The 21,405-nt window shown below is 37.5% G+C and overlaps 1 protein-coding gene across 6 annotated transcripts in view; it reads right to left on the bottom strand.

Moving 5' to 3' along the window:
- Positions 1 to 1,391: 1,391 nt before the first annotated feature.
- SLC6A11 (solute carrier family 6 member 11) overlaps positions 1,392 to 21,405 on the bottom strand; it is a 124,813-nt gene continuing 104,799 nt past the window's right edge. For all 6 annotated transcript variants that reach the window (XM_068695145.1, XM_068695146.1, XM_068695144.1 and 3 more), the window contains 7 exons: positions 17,020 to 17,144; positions 15,462 to 15,574; positions 13,941 to 14,078; positions 9,189 to 9,291; positions 8,251 to 8,351; positions 6,766 to 6,936; positions 1,392 to 4,860 (listed from right to left, as the gene is read on the bottom strand). In XM_068695145.1, the coding sequence (XP_068551246.1) occupies positions 4,708 to 4,860; positions 6,766 to 6,936; positions 8,251 to 8,351; positions 9,189 to 9,291; positions 13,941 to 14,078; positions 15,462 to 15,574; positions 17,020 to 17,144 (904 nt within the window). In that variant the 3' untranslated portion in view covers positions 1,392 to 4,707. The remainder of the gene's footprint in view (positions 4,861 to 6,765; positions 6,937 to 8,250; positions 8,352 to 9,188; positions 9,292 to 13,940; positions 14,079 to 15,461; positions 15,575 to 17,019; positions 17,145 to 21,405) is intronic.

Below are 21,405 nucleotides of genomic sequence, written 5' to 3'. Positions count from 1 at the left end.
TTATATTTTTAGGGTAGCTTTAGAAAGGACTGCAGGAAACTTCCCTACACCAGCTCCTACTTGGTGGTCGCACAAGCCTGGGGAGCATGAGTAGTTCAGCATTAGGGTGCAGTCTGTGCACCATGAATTCAGGTCTTCTCTAAAACTTTTAAAAGAGAATCCCTGACAATTTTCTCCCTTATTATGTCTTTCTGAGTGCAAACTGTCACATCTCCTTGCAGCCAAATGTGTAAGTATGTAATCCACCAGGACATTTTTGATCTGTTCAGAAGCTGTCATTTTTTAGAAGTCTTCACTGGACTTGCTGCCACGCTGTGGATGACCACGTTTGGATGTGTCTGAATGGAGAAATCATCGACACTTGAAGCCAAATTTCCCAGTATGCTCAGATTTACTCAATATTTAGTGGCCAGGAAGGGCCAAGAACCTAACATTCTTGTCATGCAGACTGACTGGATCCTTGGTCTGCCCCTGCAGCTGCAAGGACATCACCCCTGGGAAAGGGCCACATGCTGTTCCTGTGGTGTATTCGCTGTTGGATAGAGTAGTTGGTACAGTCAGAGAGGAGTTGTATCGCTTTGTCAAAATCCACGGATCTTTTTGCTTATCATAACCATGCTTCATTAGTCAAAATGATACACAGTCTTTAAGAAAAGGTCCTCAGTTCCTGTATGGCAGGCTACTGAGTAATAGGGTGCCTCAGGGTAGAATATCAGCATTTTTCATCAGTATGTCATGTACTAAATCAAGCGTGTTTCCCTGTACATGGGCCAGAGACATAAGAAAGAATATAAAATCATAAAATTGTAGTACAAAAGATGATCAAATGGACAGAGCATTGGCCTGTGACTGAGGTCAACATTACAAGGTTAAATTAATCCAGCATAACATGTACAGTAGCTGGAAAATGTAATTTATCTTGTTGCAGTACCTCACTTCAGCACTAGTATTAGTATGACCAGGTAATAAACTGAAGTGATGGAGAACTAACCGCATGTGTTTGCTGGGTGAGGTGTCAGCGAGACTGGCTGCTGAGCTGTCTCTTTCCATGGCTCTCCTGACACTGCTGGTGGCACAAACAGGGCACAGCAAAATACAGGCAAAAGTGAGCAGGAGGCAGGGAAAAGTAGTGGCCAGTCTGCACTTTTCCATGGCAGCATGAATTTAAGATAAAAGACAGGGACATGAAGTTGTGAGATTGGGATACTTCATTTTAGTTTGTTTCAGACATAGTCTGGGCGGATGATATCAAGTTACTTAATTTCCTCATTTCTAGATTCCCAATTTAAAATCAAGGGACATATATATGCTCGAACAGGGTAGTTGTGCTTATTTAATTTGTTAGGTGAGGGTAATATAAAATACATTAATATAAACTAAAATACACAGAATAAGTTTTGCCCATTTTCTTTAATTTTTAAAAACAAGTAAGCAGATGAAATCTTGTGCCCTTGAACACCAGAGTCTTTCTTTGTGCAAAACATTACATACATTGTTGTTTTTTATTGTATTATTTTAAATAATACTGCAGATACTTCAGAAAAGGGCAATACTGTTTCTACCACATAAAAAAATGATCATGATATAGTTGTTTTCTGCATTTTCCTCCTCCATATTGTTTAAAAAAAAAAAAAGAAAAGAAAGAAAAAAAAAGGAAAAAAAAAATCACAAATACTATTAGGAATTTCACCCTCCCACAGCCCTCCCCACAAAAAAAGAAATATATTTTAAAAAATCAGTAGTGTTAAACAAGTCAGATATTAAACGCACACATTTACAAGCACAGAACATTAGCAATACTGTGTAATGCTTTAGACCATGCCAAACCATATGTATGTGTATAAAGCTACAGGTAAAATGGTTCATAGCAGCAGAATAGGAAGCATATTTCACACAAGTACATAGTTCCTGTGGAGATATTCAGATGTAGACAACAGTTCAAAGTACTTTGACAAGCTATAATGCACAAGTCAGCTTTTTTTTTTTTTTTTTTTTTTTTTCCTGCTACAGCATCAAATGTTCTGATTTAAAGGGCAATCCTGACTTGTCTGGGATTTTCATTTTGTGTGTAATGGGTGGCCAGTTGAAGGCTGTGTGTTCCACCTATTGGCACATTTTGCTATTTTGCTGTAAACATTCCTGAGGTGTCCTGATTCCAAAAGTTAACTTCACTGAAATTAAGACTAAAACATAACCTAAAAAGGCATCTACATATGCACATCCTTCACTGATAAAAAAAAAAAAAAAAGTTGATATTTCCTTGCAGAGAGAATATAACCCATCGCAAGATTCCGCTGTAGTTTTGGGGCCTTAGATTCTGGTGAGTGTGGAGAAAAAGGGACAGTGGGTTGGAAATATTTATCACTTACTAGGACTTCCAAAGCTTTTTATTTCTAGGTTTTTTAGGGCATGTTTTCAATGTCAATATGCACCTTGCAGTTGCTTTTTTTTTTCTTTTTTTTTTTTTTTTTTTTTTTTGTAGCTATGTAACAGCCTGGAGTTTTAATTCTGGGAGCATTTCTCTTCCCGAAGTGGCAATGAGGCTGTGATTTCTTTAGTCAACTCCAGTTCTGGATGTCCACCTGAAGACTCCCTCTGAGGGGGCCCAACATTCACAACACGGTGGCTTTGCACCTTTATAAAGGCAAGCTCCTTCAAAACGTCCTCTCCTAAGCACCTAGTGATAGAGACATGCAAAGTCAAGCAGGACTTGGAATATTTGAAATGGAATTGTGACAGAAGGTTTTAGACACCAAAACACAAACAAAGTGAAGTGAAATGAAATAGGTCAATTGATGATGTGACTTGAGACAAAGTAATTCTATGAAAGATGCTTTTTTATGAGGTCTGATAACATAAGATCACAATGAAATGCTGACCACATGTACAGCTCGATGTAATATTAGGAGGTACTTAGTGATTTCTAGTGATCTGTTTTCCCCCTTGGAAGGCCAGCAGCCACTTCTTTTTCTAATAACTCCATTTGCCTGTATTTGGTGATTTTGAATTACAGAGAGGACAGCAGATTTTATGACATCTCTTCTAAGCTTTCTTAGGCTGGTTGTCTATCCCCATCAAATACTGTGCACTATAGTACAGCATTCCTTCACAGGTTTATCATACAACCATTAAATGAAAAACAGGACAGGAAAAATTTAATCTTCCAGAATAAACAATAGTTTGGGATATTGGCAGAAGAAAAAAGACCAAGAGACAGTCTAGAGATTTTGATATTTGGAACTAACATTTGCATACCTCATGGTAATAATTTCCATCAGTTGGATGTACATCACAAAATCTCTTCTCATTCAGAGGGAGTCGGTTCATACCCAATGGAATAGAAAGGCCTGATATCAAAAACCTATCCTGATCCTTTTGTGAAACAGAGAAGTCACAACATCCTTGTCTTAATTCCTTCATTTGCACAATACATAAATTACCTCTTGGAACTCTGCTAGAGGTTAAGGACCAATTACCCTAGTGTTCCACCAAAAAATTCCTATTCTGACTTCAGTGCAAACCTCAATACCATTCAGGGTAAAATCAGTGCCAAACCTGAGAATATTTAGAAAGTACTTTGAAGATAAGAAAATTCATATAATGCTACACAATGACATTACAGGATCCTTAATTTCTCTTAAGAGGAATGAATATATGTAGACAGACAGATTGGCAAACAGTTAAAGAGACAAAGACCAAATGTATGCAGAGCTCTAAACTTGTACTTTTTTTCCCTCACAATATCTCCATATATATAGAGTGACCTTGATCTCCTCCTGTTATACAAACATAGACAAACACATTTCACTCCAGGGGATGGGAAACATCTACAAAAATGAAGCACTGGCTATCCAGACACTAATGAAAATGAAAAAAAAGCTGTAGAGGTCTCCTGAAGCGGTACAAGTCATCTTAGAGACCACTAACTTACAAGAAAAGCACAATGTATAGCTCTTAAAAATATATATTCTTAATTCAATCTCCAGAAAAACAGTGACTCAGAAATGGGGCTGTTCCACCACTTTTTCACGCCCATTGCAAGGTGAAGGAAGGGCAAGAAGAGTGGTGCTTCCTGTTGGCTTCACAAAACGTGCCTTGAATGGAGAGCTCTGCTAGGTGCAAATTGCAGTCGTGCATCTGATCTGGCCCAGAGGAAAGGGCAAATCACAGACTGGTGCAAAAGCCACTGTCCCCAGCTGGAAAGGCTCCTGCTGATTTTGGTGCACTTTGGATACAGCCCACATTTAGACACTAATAATGCAACAGCAGTTACACGTCCTCTGCCCACCCTCTCACAGTTTCTCCCAATATAAACAAAAGGACATTCTGGTCCCCTTTATATACATACATTAAAAGCTGAAATGGTCTGAAATGCTTAGAGATTAGAAGGCATATATCTATACAACATCACATCTGCTGGAAATCTAAGTAGAAAAGCTTTACACACATTTTACAGGTCCCTCTAACTTCTAAAAAACATTTACTGAAATTACCATATTAAAAGAAGTCATCACTAACATACCATATAATACTATTTCTTTTTCTTTTACATAGTCATTACTTATATAGTAATTTTTTAAAAATCACTTTTAAACAAGTATACAATTTTCACTTTAAAATTAACTGGTTAATAAAATTTTGTGCAAAACAAGCCAGCCTCTATAATTAAGTGAATTTATTTATTTTTATACAAAAAAAATAGTTCTTTCAGAAATGTGTCTCCTTTTCTGTAATGGCTGAAATGGTGCCATCTCCTTTCAGTTTGGCGTCGCAGTCATTTATTGCAGCAATGTAGGATCTTCCTCCAAGTTTCCCTCTCATTTTCAGATCCGAGCTAGGTGTAATCAACTTCCTGAATTTCTGCAAAATTCAAGAAAATGAAAATCATTATCTTTTTCTTGCAGACATGCATTTCCTAAATAGATTGACTACAAAACTCCTTTCTTCTGCATGTCGGCTTCTTCTCATTTCCCTGTTAGATCCATCCATAAAACTGTATGCCATACAGTTCTTTTCCCATCACACCAGACTAAAGAATAGAGAATGAAGGTGAAAACAAAGTCAAAGTGAATTTTCATGCCGATTTAGAGTAACAGTTCCTTCCATGAATAAACTCAGCAAAATGCTCCAGGTGAGGCCTGCTATATGTGTACATTTTGTTTCTCATGGTAGTCAAAGCATATACACTGAAAAAAAATAAGATAATGCCAAGGCAGTATTGTGTTAGGCTACAATAAAGAAAAAAAAATATATATACATGCGTTCAACTGAGAACTTCCTATTTTCTAGAAATAACATCAGTAGCAATGTTGCTGTTTACAGCTTGGGGAGCAGAGATGTTGCAGGAAGCTGGCTTCCTGAGAAACTCCCATCTGTAACTGAAACAACAACACAACAACAGCTGCAACAAACACCTTGTAATATTCATGTACGGAAAAGAGCATGAAACGTCTGCAGTCCTGAAATGTCTTCAGATGATAAGGCAATGTAAAACAAAAATCTATAGACAAAGCCTATCTACTTGCAGAGACGGAGTGAGGCATTAAGGCATTAGGCATTAACATTAAGGAAGTATTTAATGTTAAGATTTATACCAGCTTCTTTCAAGAACATGCTAAGAAAACTTTACTATGTGCAATGTATTTAATGTTCATATACTCACAGTAAAGATTTCTTAGGCCATATTTAATCAGCTCAGTGGATTCATTTCAATATGGACTGCAATCAGCCAGCATAATAAATAACATCTTTCAGCTTCTCCACTCAAGAAAACAATGACTATTACATGGAGATATAGTCAGATGTACTCAGATGTCATACACATTGGTTTTGAATGGAGAATGATCTTGCAAGTGTGGGTATATGTTGTGAGAAAGATCATTCAAAGGTGCCAGATAAACCCCAAACACTTAAAAAGAAATTCTTACCATCTTGTTCTGTATTTTGGATGTATCCTATAGAATATTGAAAAGACTTAGAAAGCATGGAAGAGACTTCCATACTGAGACAGGAGGTGGTAGTGGTGGGATACTTACTTTCATTGCCCAGTATTCCAAGGAACTCCATGTAAGATAACCATGTAAGAGATTGCTTTTCTGGAATATGAGAAATCCCAAACAGCCAAAAAAAGATTTATATTCTTGTTTCTTTGGTTATAGCCATCTTCTCTGTCTTTTGAGAAAGTATCTTATAATTAATAATCTTAATCTTATCCTAGACCTGAGATAACCTGATACTAAATTTTAGTAAATTACAACGAATATTTCTTTTTGCCTCAATTTCTCATGTAGAGAACTGTAATCAAGAAAACTGTCTGAAAACATATGCAAGTGTTTTCTACCCAGCTCCTGGTGAAAAATCTTGTTGGCACAAACATCAGTTACCAAAACCACGGAAAGAAAGCTGACTCAACTGAAAGGCTGGTACAAATCTTCTCGAGGGATTTAGCTAATGTCAAAGACTTTTTAAGCTACAAATGGAGCAGGAAAAGGAACAAAGCACCTTAAAGTTAGAGTTAGAGTATTGGTTAGCTACCACAGGCTCAAGCCAATGAAGGTAGAAAAAAAAATTAGGAAATTCAGAAGAAAACAGAGAGAATACAGATGCCTCTGTTCACAAGTGATGACACCAAGCTACCACTGGAACAGGTATGTGGATCTTACCTTAGATAAAGGCATTAAATTTGCAATTAGTGTGCTTAGTCTCAAGCAAATGAGAATTCCTTCTCAACTTCTTTTTTCAGTATTGCTAATCTGAAAATCTCACCTCTATGAAAGTGCCTTCTGCCTTCCACAGCTTAATGCAGATCCACAAAGGGATGCAGATCATGGAAGAGAGAGCCATCATCCACCCTATGCCATAGCCCCAGTCAGGGTATGTATATACATTGTTATATTTCAGAGGCTTGTATTTCACCAGGAAGAAAATGAAGATTCCCTGAAATAAGCAAAGAAACATAGTAGTAGTACTTTAAACAACACTGTGAATTTAACAAGAAAATGACTGTTTTGTCAAGGACAGTCTACCTAAAGCTGGGAAGCAGAGGTAAGCTTTACAGAGAAAAAATACACAGTAATGTATTCTTTTATGTACAGCTGAGCTAACATGTCTCAGCTCCTTCTGCTGAAACGAACAACCTTTCAAGTTTAAATCCTATTTACCTCTCAATGATAATAAAACCTGCACTTTGATGGCAAACAGTACATGGTCAGGAAAGATTAAGTTTTGCTACCATGAACCAGCTGTGATTAGCTGCGTTCTCTCCAACCTGTCATGATGAAAAAGGAAAGCCAAAATCGTCAAAGTTGCTTTAATCCACTGTCTGTATTTGCAGTTCTGCACACCAAATCTTTCGTCCTCTCAAAAGCTCTAACATATCTGTTTAAATTCAACAGGTATATAATTAAGAAGTTTGTACCGTTTAAGTTTATGTAATACAGAAAAGTTACCATGTACTTTTCTCCAAAGTCTTGACAAGAATGCACAGGAGCAAGTGATATTAACTTTTTCAGAGTTGGAGAAAATTAGTCAGCAATTTCCCCAGCTTTGCAAACAGAGTAAGTGACGGAGCTCAAGTGAACCTGGATCTCCAGCTGTCCCAATGCACCTTGCTATCAGTGGGACAACTGGAAGGTTTTACTATCTAATACTCAAGCATCTGTGGATCAAATTTATGGGCAATTTGGTTATGCTCCTTTTGCAATTTTGTCTTCGCTATGTAGCCACAGCAGAGCACCACAATGGGCACCAGTACTCCACTCCTAGCTTCTTCCTTCACCTTCTTCACACATGAGATATTCCTTGGCCTCTTCTACTACTTAAGCTTGAAGGAAAAATATGTCTTTGAAAAATGTCTAGTCATCCACAGAGGGAAGGAAACAGGAGGCTGGAGTGGCAAGGAAAATGCGTAAGTTTGGAGGATCTTGAGTTATTCCTAGTAGACATAAGGTATATTACCAAAGCAGTGAGGAAAAACCTCTCTTGTATCGGCAAATGTTCATGTAGGCCTCTGAGGTTTTTGTTTTTTTCCCTATTATTATATATGCAAATATTTCTCACAATTCACAGAACATATACATCTAATGTTTTTATACACATCCTGCAGAGTATTTTTGAATTAAAACATATGTTGTAAACCAATAGGCATTTTACTCTACTGTTGTGAACTATTAGCAGCAACAAATTTCTAAAATTATGCACAGAAAACCTTCATTATGTCTAAAACAAGTTACTGAGATATTCTGTACTTACTGCACAAATACCTGGAGTTAAGACCATCCAGCACCATTTAATCAATGTTAGTGGTTTGTACCCAATCATATCCTCAATGTTGTCATAAAAGCGATTGCTGCCTGCCCCAAAAAGCAAATCAAAAGAAGATGTAGAATGTACATGCAAGAGATTATACAGGTCAGCATTTAAAACAGAACAGACAAAAATGTGGGTTCTGGCAGAGCTTCAGAGATCACAGAAGCCATCTCTTTCTCTCACATACATCTCTCTGTCTTTTGCTCCATACTTCTGGCAGAGGTTGCTGCCTATATGTGTCTGAGTAGGAGTGGGCAGTCAGAAACGGCTTCTGGTCAGTAATAGTTTGAGCAGACCCAGTTGAAGAGTATATATGCTACAAGCCCATATGTGAATCCTTAAATAGCCAGGGTCATGTGTGATCTGAAGTTTATACATTGCTTTACATAGTAAAATTGTTAGTCTTTTGTATGCAAATAAAGGTTTGATGATGCACCTTGAACATCCCCAGAACTTTGGTGGCTTTCCCCTGACTTTGCTGACAGAAGCAGCAGATCTAGGAACGTTACTATGCCCCTTTTGTGTTAATGAGAAATGAACTCCAAGTCCCCTGGATTTATTTGTGCATGTCAGAAGTAGAAGGGAACATGTCCTGCAGAGACACTTTGAGAGAGAAGAAAGACTTATTACCACCCCTAATTTCTAAGGCAGCTGAGGATTTCTGTGGTGGAGGAATGTGAAGGTCAGTCCTGGAAGGAGCAAGAAAAATGTCCATTGCACTCTCCTCATTAGAGTGGAAGAAAAACATATTCCTGGCTTGTAGCAGAACACGGGAGTGTGGAGGGCCCTACTGCATAAGAGTACAAGGCCTTCACATTGTTTTTGTGCAAACAGAAAGCTTTCATAAAAACTGAAAATGACAACAATTTTTAGCAACTCACCATAAACCCAGCCTATGCAGACACATTCAAATATGGCAACAAAAAGAAGGCACATGCCACTAGCTGCATACGAGTCAAATAACTGAAAGACGTACATCCCACCCTGAAAGACAGAAACAGAAAAAGGACAAAAAAATAAAACTGAAATGTCACGTTGGCAATGGTACAAATATTTCACAGCAAATGTGTCTTTAATTACACAGTCAATCTGTTGTTTCCTCTGGCAATCTTCCTACTACAGTTGGCTCCTTCTTGAACACAGAATATTCATTTTTCAGTGGATGAATGTGAAGGATCTTTCCTTCCATAACACTTAAGATGATTCCCTATGCCAGCTGAATATTTGTTTTAAAGTAGTAATTACTGGAGTGCAGAGGCCTACATTTCACTTGTTCCAAAAACACTCTCTCACCTCCTTACATTTTTATTTTTATTTTTAACTTCATTTGTTATCATATTAAACTGTAGATAATGGCGGGTGATTTTGATCTCCAGAAGAGTGCACATAAAGATGCAGGGCTTTTGTTTATTTGTTTTAATATCTGTGCTACCAATGTGTAAATGCATTAGTGGGTGCAAAATGCACTAGTAAGTGCAAATGTAGGGAAAGAAGGCAAAATCTATATCTACTAGGATCAATCTCCATTGGCATAGGGACTGTAAAATGAGTAAGCTTGAATATAAAGTTTGAATATAACTCACAGACTTTCATCTGCATTACTTAAGTGAGTCAATGTTTTTTGAGAAAACATGAAATAATAACCATCCTAATTCCAGGCAAGCTTCAAGCTTTTTCTTTTAAAGTTTTCCTAACAAGCTAAATATGGTTCACCAAGTGACTTTAAGTAGCAACATGTGCAGTTCTAAAAAGGAGATCAACCAAAACCAATCAGCATCCAAAGCAAGCATGGAATCCATACACAATGCGTAATACGCTATCAATGGTCCTGTAGTTTTCTGCCCTCAGTGGTGCCCTAGTACAAACCAATATGAAAAAGGTATATATGCTTATCCAAGACATCCTCCACTTCCTTACTGTTTGACTATGACTCAATTATTTCAGTTGTCAAATCTATCAGAGACAATTCTTTCCTTCTCTTTTTTCTTCCCTTTTTTTTTTTCCCCCCAAGATTAATCTCTTATCACATATGCTTTCAATATTGAAATAATAATGAGGAGTTTCACAAATCATTTCAATAGAAAGGAAACTTAAGACTTCCCTCTTTGCAGAAAGCTATACGAAGGAAATAGAGACTTGAGATCATCTCTTCAGTTGAAATATAATGCTATTTGAGTAGTACACATGATCTATTACATTTCAGACAATTTTCTGAAAATGGAAGGGAACTCTAAAAACAGAGAAAACTAAATCAAAAAACAGTATCTAGGATTTCCCTGTTTGTTTGTTTTTGTTGTTGTTGTTGTTTTGTTTTGTCTCAGCATTAACTAAGTGAAGGTACATTAAGGTGGACTCTTTACATTTGACATACTATCTAAATCTTCTTGCACATACGAATGTTCTAAAGTAATTGTATATAAAATTGCATTGATGTCCAAGCAAGCATCTGGCAAAACCTCTGCTGCATAGGTAGGAAATGACCATATGTCTGAATGAAAAAGTTTTTCTTTAAGGAAAAACATATTTTATGAATAATCCAAAGCCTGAAGAAAAATCCAGGATTGTTTATTTAGAAAAACAAGAGAGGACAAGGGATACATATTTACTCTTGGAAATCTCCCTCATGCATAATGCTTTGATGCCTTGCTGAAGTAGCACAGAACAGAGTGTTCTCCTCTAGTGTGTCATTTCAGCTTGGGATCATAGATATCTAGATTGCCTCACTGATGATGTACATACATGTAAGTCACTTCTCTCAATAAAAATTTATATCTCTCTAGTACTACAGAGAAAAAAAAAAAAAAGCATATCTGTCCTTTAAGGTTCCCCTTGAATTTGGTCACCATTCAAACAAAAAGTTGTAGTAAAAGCACTGTGGAATATCAGTCTTCTGTGGTGGTTTTACTCGGGTGGGCAGCCAAGCTCCACCACAGTTGCTCTCTCACTCTGCCTCCTCAAACAGGAAAGGGGAGAACACAAAGGGTTCAAGGTTTGAGGTAAGGCTGATTTAATTAACAGGAAAAGGAAGAGGGGAGGGAAAAAAAAAAAAAAAAAAAAGCAAAGGCCATGTGGAAGCACAGAGAGAGAAAAGCCATTACTCTCTACTTCCCATCAGCGAGAGATGTTTGGCCACGTTCTGGGATGCAGGGCCTCAACTCGCGTAGCAGTTGTTTGGGAGGACAGATGATTCAACTAAGAGAGCCCCCCCCCCCAACTCTCCTTCCCCTTTCCCACCTTTATTGCTTTTATTTCATTCCATATGGCATGGAATAGCCCTTTGGTCAGTTAAGGTCAGCTGCCCTGGTGACGTCCCCTCCCCATCACTTGCCCACCCCCAGCCTGTTGGCTGTGGGGGGCTGGAGGGAGTCCTGATGTGGTGCCAGCACTGCTCAGCAGCAGACACAACACTGGAATGATACCAATGCTGTTCTAGCTACACATGCAGAGCACAGCACTGGGCTGCTACAGTGAAAGTCAACTCCATCCCAGCCAGACACAGCACACCTTCTCAGGCCAGAATAAAAATATTGAAGTCAATTTTTTTTATTACACGTGATTTTTTTTCCTTGCTCCTAATGTAGATGCTTTTTTGATTATTAGCTGCATTTGCTTTTAGTTTGTAGTGCTGCCTCTGCCAGCTGGCTACGTTCCAAAATCTAGCAAGTTATAATCTTTACTGCAAAAAGCTCACTGTGAGGTTCAGCAAATATCTGAGCAGACTGGAAGCTTAGAGATTAACCAAAGCAATACATTGTAAGAAAAACACTTCTGCAAAATTCTTGGAAAAATAGTCCTGCCATTTTGCATACCTTACTTTCTCTTAATTCTTCATGCTCGTATTTCTGAACCTGTACATCTTGATAATGCATCTCTCACTGCTCTGCTTAACATTCAGGCGGTGGGAGGAATTATTCCAAAATTTTCTTATTTTACATAGCAAAGATGATTTATCTTACTGAAAGCAAGAATAATTACAAGCAAATTGGTCTCTGTTCTGCTCCAATGCCCAGATTACAGGGACACACATCTGGAAGAAATTCTTAATCAACTTTTGTCAAGTCCTTTGTTCTCACCGGGAAAAATCACATAATACCTTTCACAAACTGACTGGCAATCTGAATTCCAGTACAAAGCCAGTTATAACTGTTATTCTTGGAAAAACTCCCAGAACCTCACTGTTCTGGTGGATAGAGATCCTTTCCTAATTTTCAGCCTGTAATTATTCATGGCTGGCTCATACACCCTGGCTTGGGGATGAGAGAGAAGGAGCCATTCTATTTGCAGAATAATTCATGTTTATACTTGCTGCTACCTTTATGACATGCTTACAGAAAGCATATGTGTACCCTTCATTTCCAGCATTTCTCTAGTCACAGGTACAATCAGCGCTGCACTCCTAGGATTATCCTCCCTGCTCTTGTTTTGCATGTTGTCCCGGTCTGAACCAGAATCATACAGAATATTTCAGTGGGACCATTACCTTGGTCACTCATGGTTGTATTCCCATCTCTCATCTGCAAATACCTCTCTGGAAACATCTAAGAAACATAGTTTGTACCAAGGACAACAGACTAACATGTCTACGATTGCCTAATGTCTTTTTCAGATGAAATTTGTTTTTTTTTTGGTACCAAAGCAAGGTCTAAGGACTGTCTATAGAGCACGTGTAAGTGACCCCAGATGAGCTGATGAAACCCTGGGAATCTGCTTCACTGGGAAACCCTGCCAAGATTGCTGTACAACAGAGACACATTGTGGCCCTTCACAGTTAAGACAGCAAGGCTTCCTCAGACACACATTCTTCTGGCATTTAATTCCACAGCTCATCAGACATGCAGCTCTTTTCTTTGCCTCTCTCCCTGGTGCAGGGAGGTTCTAATGGCACAGCAAGCAGAGGAGAGTGTGGACTCTGCCTGTCTGATGGTTGTTTTAAGAGGATAAATTGAAGGAGCAGAAGACTGTTTATACAAGTCACTCTGTAAAGCAAGCACCGAGCAGCAAGACTAAACTCACACCAAGTAGTAAAGGATCCCACAGTCCCGTCCCCTACCTGGGCTCCAAACACAGTAATTGCAGACACGTATCATGTATTAATGGGATGGACTAACACCTTCAGACATTTTGGCTTACAACACCCCAAAGCAAACACCCTTGTTTGTTTGAAAATATATATATATATATATTTTTTCCTGTTACCATCATACCAAAGCAATTTATGCTCAGAAATGGACTGTATTGATTTACCTGGAGATATTAAAATCAAAGATATTTTAGCTTTCTTTTTTCACTTTATCACGTTCACTGATTTATTTATCTAAGACATTTTCAGACTGGTCTGCCCAGAATAAGTCAGCTGAAACCATGACCAGGATACCTGTTTGGCTGGTGTAAAGCAGATGGAATATCCTTTGCTATGTAACTTCAAATAAGATACTTCCTAAGCTAAGCAGAAAAACTGAGGATACATTTCAAATATCATGAAGCAGGTGAGAACAGTTTCTCAAGAATTTTGTAGTCACATTCCTGACAGCTCAATTTGTCTATGGCAAATATTCATGTATTTTTATCTGTCATGCTTATAAGCAGACACCTGTTTGTTTTTGTCTGCAGGAATTCAACAAAGCACATCTTACCTCAGTCAACATTATGAGACCAATGAAATACGACACAATGGAAAGTCCAAGAATCAACAGTTCTCTTCTGTAACCCCTTCGGAAAACCTTCGGGTACATATCTACAACAGCTGTCACAAGACTTTCAACACACACGAACTAGAACAAATGACAAAAAAGTACAAATAAAATATGTCTCATCTGCTCTTGGGATTTGGATTTGCTACAAAACACTTCAAATTTCCTTTTATGTTCTCATCAGAGAGAAAGACCGAATGATCCCTGAGGATACTCTAAGCTCAAACTGAGAGGAACATCATTTCAGAATTAAAAAGCCCACAGCTACGGATTTCCAGTCCACAACCAAATTCAAATAGTTGAAGCCACTTATATTATATCAGAATTGTTTTGCCCTGTAGCAGATGGATTACATAAAATTCATATCTTTCAAATATTGCTTGAATGGGACTTATATGATGTATGACTTTTGCATGACTGCAGCAGAATTTCATTCAAAGCATCCTGCACTTTCATTTCTCAGAGGAACGATGTGCAGTTCTATGCACTTTCAAGCAATGCTAAATGAGCTGTGGCAGGGTTTTTGTTATTGGTTGGTTGTTTGGAGAAGCTCTTTCCATTTTATAGAAGCGAGAAGTTCCATAAAGTTATTAGGTGCCTGAGCCAAATACATCTAATGAAGGAGGGGATGAACATTCTTGCTAACTTTAAAAATCACCAGAAAGCCGGAGACCTGAGCACCTGGCTCAGGGCTCTGTTACAAAGTTTCTAAAATAGCCACCAAAATGAATGCCCCCAAGTAGACAATACAAAGACTGTGTCATTGAAACATTCAAGAGTAGGATTCAGAAATTGCTCATTTTCAGACTTCTGATAAAATTTGTTACATTGGAAAAAAGAGAAGTTATTAAAACCTGTATTTTAATGATTGGAAATGTCATGCAAAATAAACACTGGTGATATTTATTTTACAGGATATAGTCATACAGTTTGTGAAACAAATCACACAGAGAGCTGAGCTGCGTACTAAAAATGTCAACCACTTCATATTTTTCATCAAATAATATTCACAAATTTTATGGTCACATAGGAAGGATTTCTATGCTGTCGCTTTACTGCCACATTTCTTGCTGTGGCATCTTGAAGTATGAACACACCATATGAAATTATGTTAGCACTGTCTGAAACTTGGTTTCAAAATTCTTTGCAAAGTGTTTTAAAACTGGAAAGGATTACACACTGACATTCTACTGAATTGTGAACTTCAATCACCCATATTGAAGTTCAAACTGATTTCCATGTTAACAGTGGAAACTGTAGTCAGGCTGAATCAATGATCTCAATAAGATAAAGGAATCTCTACTATCATATAAATAAGATTTAAATAAGGAACTTGAGTCAATGGTTTTAAGCAACAAATTAAGTTAGGGTTCATTCTTTCATCAGGTTAAATGCTATTTAAGGTTGGTGATACACACATGCTAGGGAATCTGACCAAATATTTGAATGGTCTTTGTTTCATACCTGACTATCTAATCCAAGGAATATGAGCATCATGAAGAACAGAGTTGCCCACAGGGGAGAAAGAGGCATCATGGTAACAGCTTTAGGGTAAGCAATGAATGCAAGTCCTGGTCCTGAAAAGGAAGAAAACAAAGTAAACAGTTTATACTTGTGTACTGGGTCTGGCTGGGACAGTGTCTTCCCAGCAGTTTATATAGTTCTGCATTTCAGATTGTGGCTAGAACAACTTTGCTAACACCAATGTTTTGGCTACTACTGAGCAGTGCATGCTCAGCATCAAGGCTTTCTTGTTTTCCCACTCTGCCTGCCCCTAGCAAGTATGCTTGTGGTAGGCAAGAAGCTGGGAGGAGACACAGCTGAACAGCCAGCTCAAATTGGCTAAAGAAACATTCTTCCATGTGATGTCACGATCAGCAAGAAAACCTGAGGTAGAAGAAGAATGTGGGAGCTGTCTTCCAAGGTGGCCATTGCTCAGAGAATAGCTGAGCATCAGTCTGCTCATGGGAGGGGGTAATTGTTTTTGCATCAGTTGTTTTTTACTCATCTTTCCTTCAGTTATTAAGCTGTCTTTATCTTGACCTACAAACAATTTTTCTCACTTTTTCTCTTCCTATTTTCCCCCACATCACACTTGGGTGGGCAAAGAAGTGATTGTCAGTGTGAGTGCTTAGCTGCTGGCAACAATCAACTAGGGACAAATATTCATTTAAATATTTGGTGAAAAGGCTACTCAGAAATAAGGACTTGCTTGGCACATCAGCTCTGCCTACATCCTGCCCAAATGATGAAATGTCCGAATGATGTCCAAATGAAGGTCAAGACTTCTGCTAAGACATCACTGTGCCTTATGTTCCGTTTCTTTGTGTGGATGTACAAGACTCCTATGCCTGAATAAATAACAGTGTGTTGTCTAACTCAACACATTCTGAAATTAGATTTCAGAATTTCAGAATTAGATTTCAGAATTCTGAAATTAGATTTCAGAATTCTGAATTCTAGAATTCTGAAATTCTAGACTGGCATTAGCAGTCTAGAAATATGTAGCTGGATGTTATGTGTTAAACAAGACTTGAGAGGACTTCCAAAGATTTATCCTAAAGATCTCGTTTCTCATTACTTTAAAAGCTTCGTCTTATTTGTTTCTCAGAAGTAATATACATTTTCATGGATTCAGGTCTGTCTCGCTTAAAGGAAACTAAATGCTTCTTTCATGAGGATATAACACTCAAGGGGCATAAATGAGTAATGTATCTGTTAAATAAACTGCTGGATGCTCAGCTGGACTAAGTTTGCGTTACAATAGCTCATTAACCTAATGAGTTTGGTGCTCTGCACAACAATATTAATGTTACTCACACATAAATGTATCACTAAAAATAGTTAAGAACTCTTCACATAGAACTATTCTAATGAATTAAGTAACTGATATTTAAGAGGAATTTTGTCAAAATTTCTGCAAAACAGTTAACTTATCCATGAGATACTGCACAGACTAACTATTCTGACAGCAGCCTTTGGACATTTTTTGTTCGCTCAGAAAACCGCTTTTGGAACTTACCTGATTCTGCCACTTCTGCAATGGGCACACCTTGTTCATAAGCCATAAATCCAAGAACTGAAAAGATAGCAAAACCAGCAACAAAGCTTGTGCCACTGTTCAAGCAGCAGAGCATGATGCAGTCTCTGAAAATATAAATAAGAAATACTGCAGTTGATCTCCAGAGCCTGGGTTTCTTTCATATACTGAGCCATACAGTTAATAGAACCCCAAGCTGCAGGAATGGACATTAAGCTCTGAAAAAGCTGCCAAATGATAGTATGCCTGAAAGAAATCAGGCAGGCATAAGCATCTGCAGGAAGATACCTTTATAATACATCTGCTTGTATTTTAACTGGCTGAATTGCAAACCTGTTTCTACTCGCTCACTGCTTTTCAACAGAATCTTTAAAAAAGCACAGTCAAATAAAATGTAAAAATGGGATTAATAATGATTTTTCTTCGGTAGTTGTAATAACATACTACAGAGGATATAAATAAATTTATAAGCTACATAAAATTATTAGTAATTTGTTCCCTGGAAAAAAATCCTATGATTAGATCTTAGCTAATACTACCCCAAATACAGTACAATAGCAATATGTATCTATACAAAAATACAATCCTGGTTTGCTTTAAAAACTCTTTGTTTTTTAGAAGTCATAGTAATGAAAAACAGCATACACATTCTAAGAACTTTGTACATTCCAAAGTGTCTAGGAAGTAAGCAAAGAGAATGGGCAGAGATGCTGTCTTCCCAGACATGTATCCTACACATGACAATTACAATCCTACAATGGTAATTACGAGGCCAAAGTGAAGAAATATGTCTTTATCTAGATTGGAAATTTTGCAATAGTAAGTCACGTTAAAATAAAGGGAAAGTATTGTTGGAGAAAGGTATGATCATTCCCCAGAGCTCAGTGAAATATCATTGTTTATCCTGCTTTCAAACAGCACTTCAGGCTTGTCAGATGAGGATACAGGGATGATTTATTATGACAGTTTAAGACAGTTTGCTACAAGAGACAGCTGTGTACTTGGGAAAGTAATGATCTAACCTAGATGTCTGAAAATGAATTTGGAATCTAAAACACTGAAACACAAGCCAAGCCTCTAGTTCTGTAAAGCCTACTCCTTAGCCTGGTTTATTCCCTTACTACTACAGCTCTGAATGAGAAGAAATGACCCTGAAAAATCTAACAGGTTCTAAATCCATGTCTTAAATAACAATTCTCATCTTTCTCATAGAGTTGTAGTGACTTATTGAGAATCAAAGACATAATTCATATCTTTCAAGTCCTGTTGTATATTCTGACCAAACCTATTTGGCAATCTATCTGCATTATTGCTTGTTTAGTTTGGTATTTTTATACTGTAACTTTATCTCATCTGTTCCTTAAGTCAGAAGTGGGCAACCAGTTCCAGCATCTAATTCCTTCACTAACGGGCCCCAAATTGCCTCCCACATCTGTTCAAAGCTCCTCCTTTACTGACTTGGACTCACCTTAGCATCAGGCACATACACTCTAAATGGCAGGAAGCAGGTATACATTTCAGTACTGCAAAGTGAGTGCTGAACTAGGGCTCTTGGGCCGTGGGAGGCTTTGGCTCTCTCTCTTCACACCTTACCTACAATTAATTTTGATGATTATTTTAAGAATGTTTTTATGCTTTCATATCCATTTCATAGAAAACCTTTTCTGCATGGCATACCATCTACTAATTGCCCAAACTGGTACAGAAATGAGAAAGAGTTTGTAGATTAAGATGTGGATGCAGAGAAGTCCAGTGATCTTCACACTCCTTTCATGCATAGGCCTTCTCCCTCACTGTTCAGTTATTAACAGAGTTAAATAGGTCTTTTAAAATACCTTCTTAAAATTCAGAAAGCAGAGTTCTAACTTTTTAAAGTTGATTTTCATATGAAATTTCTTCCTGTAGTTGTGGACAGACAGGCTAGTCATGCATTTTAAATGTTTTAAAGCAAAACTACAATCTAAAAGAAAAAATGGGGAGCACTGTGTCCTTTGCACTTTGCAGAGAAATAAAACAAGGAAAAGACTCACCTTCCTAACCATTCTTCTCCATGTATTTCAGCACTGAATAAATAAACCTAGAGAGATTATCACCCCAATCTCTCTCCTAAGAGATCAGTCAGTTCAATGCTGAGAAATTAAGACTAAATATAATGAAATATTCTTGATAAAAGAAATCAAAAAGATGTTATCTTCATCCATTTAAAAAAAAAAAAAAAGATGCTATTTTAAAGGGGTCGATCTAACTGCTCAGCATTTGTGTGATGCTTCCATTTGGAATAGCCAGTTTTCTGCAAATAAGATTTTACATAACTCCCAGGCTTTAAATGCAGTCCAACCACCACAATATTTTTTCTGGTGAGTGGTGTGGTACAGGACATCTGAGAGCTGCTGGTTCCTGCCTATGAGAAAAAAGGCTGAGTTGGAGACATGTTGCTCCCTGCAAATCTGGTGGGTGCTGCTGCATCCTTGTGGGGGAAGCAAGGCCCAGGTGGTTTAAGCTGGACAGTCCTGGGTAACTAGATCATCTCAGAAATGGACCACAGCCACTTCTGCACTCACAGGGAAGATACATGACCCACGTTTCCATGAGGTTGGTTTGGAACAAAATAGTTACAGGTAGGCACACGTTTCTCAAGGGAAATGGGCAAAAGTGAACCTAATGGGATTTTTACCATCTCCAGTTAGTGAAGTATCTATTAATAAAACACAGTCACAGCTCCACTATTTTGTTCCCCAGTTGGACAGTTATAGGCCAAAGACTTCATTCTCTGGGAATGTAATAGTGTTTCCCATCCTAATAAAAATATAGCCTCCAGTTTGAATTGGATTCATTGATTGAGAAACCAATGAATTTTTGAAAGCGAGTGCTCAGGAAACATTGGAAGGAAAACACAAAGTATATCTGCTTTTCCATCAATTTTTTATAAGTATCCTTGATAGGAAGACATCAGAGCCTGACTGAAGCCCAAGTGCATTTCAAATGAATGGAAATCTTCAAATTTTTATGAAAACTTCACATTCTTCCAAATGAATGCCTTGACGATCACCTGAATAATTCAAGGCATAATTCAATTTATCCTCTCCCTGCCTGACAGCCTGGATAATGCTGGAAATCCATTCTGCCTTCCTTTGCATGCTTCCGGTTACTTCCTTGCCTTTATGGAATCCCTGGTGGCCAATTCCCCTTCCTCTTTTCCTCTTAGACTGGAAGCTATATATATATATAAATATATATATATTATATATATATATATATATATATATATATATATTTATTATATATATATATATATATATATATAATATATATTTTTTTTTTTCCCAAAATTTTGTCCATTTGTTGACAGTACGTGAAATTATTCATTTATCTTCTGCAATGCAGAAGAAGTGAGACAGATGCCCCATGAATTGTACAAGAGCTCATATGTAAAAACTGTCTTCCTCAGGTGCAAGGAGCGGTGTTGTGAAATCAGTGTTTTCCCTGATGGGGAACTGACCACTGTCCAGCAGGGAGCTAGATTAGTTCTGCAAATACAGAAAACATGAAGCAGGAACAAGAACAGTTTCCTCTTCTGTCTACTGAGGGAGTGGGAAGTTACAGAATCCTTCCCTTAAGGTCTAAATGGGTTAGGATTTCTTAGCTTGCTAAAAATTAGACAAAACATAAGTACACCTCTTTTTTTTTTTATATATACATATAGAAAACATTGCCAGTGGACTTTACTGACTGTTTTCGTCTTTTCTTAAGAGGCACTGTTGATATAAACTGTTGTAAACCCAGAGAGGATTTGGCCTCGTAATTTTCTCACTGTCTTAAAGCATTACAAAGAAAGATTAGTAAAAACAATAAAACTTAATTTCTTATTTAAAGATGTGCAGTGACTTGTTTGCAATTAACTTATAATATTAATGACCTAGATCAGGTTGCTAATGAAAACTTTTTTTTTCCCACTAAAACACACTAAAATACATCACGTCATTATTTTCTTCAGAAACTTACCCTTAGGAAAAAAAAAAATCTCAGTGTGCAAAAAGAGTGGAAGTGCATGTTACAACCAGACAATTACACTGCAGGTATTTCTGAAGTCAAATCCATGGCCTGGTTTTCCTTTTTTCTTTTTTTTTTCCTTTTTTTTTTTTTAAGTGGTAGTTAGAATATAAGTTTAATTCCACTTTCCACTGTAGAGAAGAGGCTGCATAGCTGTTTTGTACAGCTTGCTCTGTTAACACCCCTGTTTAAATCAGCTGCTTTCTGCAGTTAGCTTCTGTCTAACTTGTTTCTTCAGTTTTATGAAGAATCTTACTTTGTGACACCATAAAATCTGTTCTATTTTTTTGTGAAAACACTTTGTTAAAGGAATTGTGA

Source organism: Anas acuta, chromosome 11, assembly GCF_963932015.1.
Source record: "Anas acuta chromosome 11, bAnaAcu1.1, whole genome shotgun sequence".
In the NCBI taxonomy this organism is placed as follows: Eukaryota; Metazoa; Chordata; class Aves; order Anseriformes; family Anatidae; genus Anas; species Anas acuta.
The sequence above is the reverse complement of the archived record's forward strand: the minus strand, read 5'-3'. Positions and strand labels throughout refer to the sequence as shown.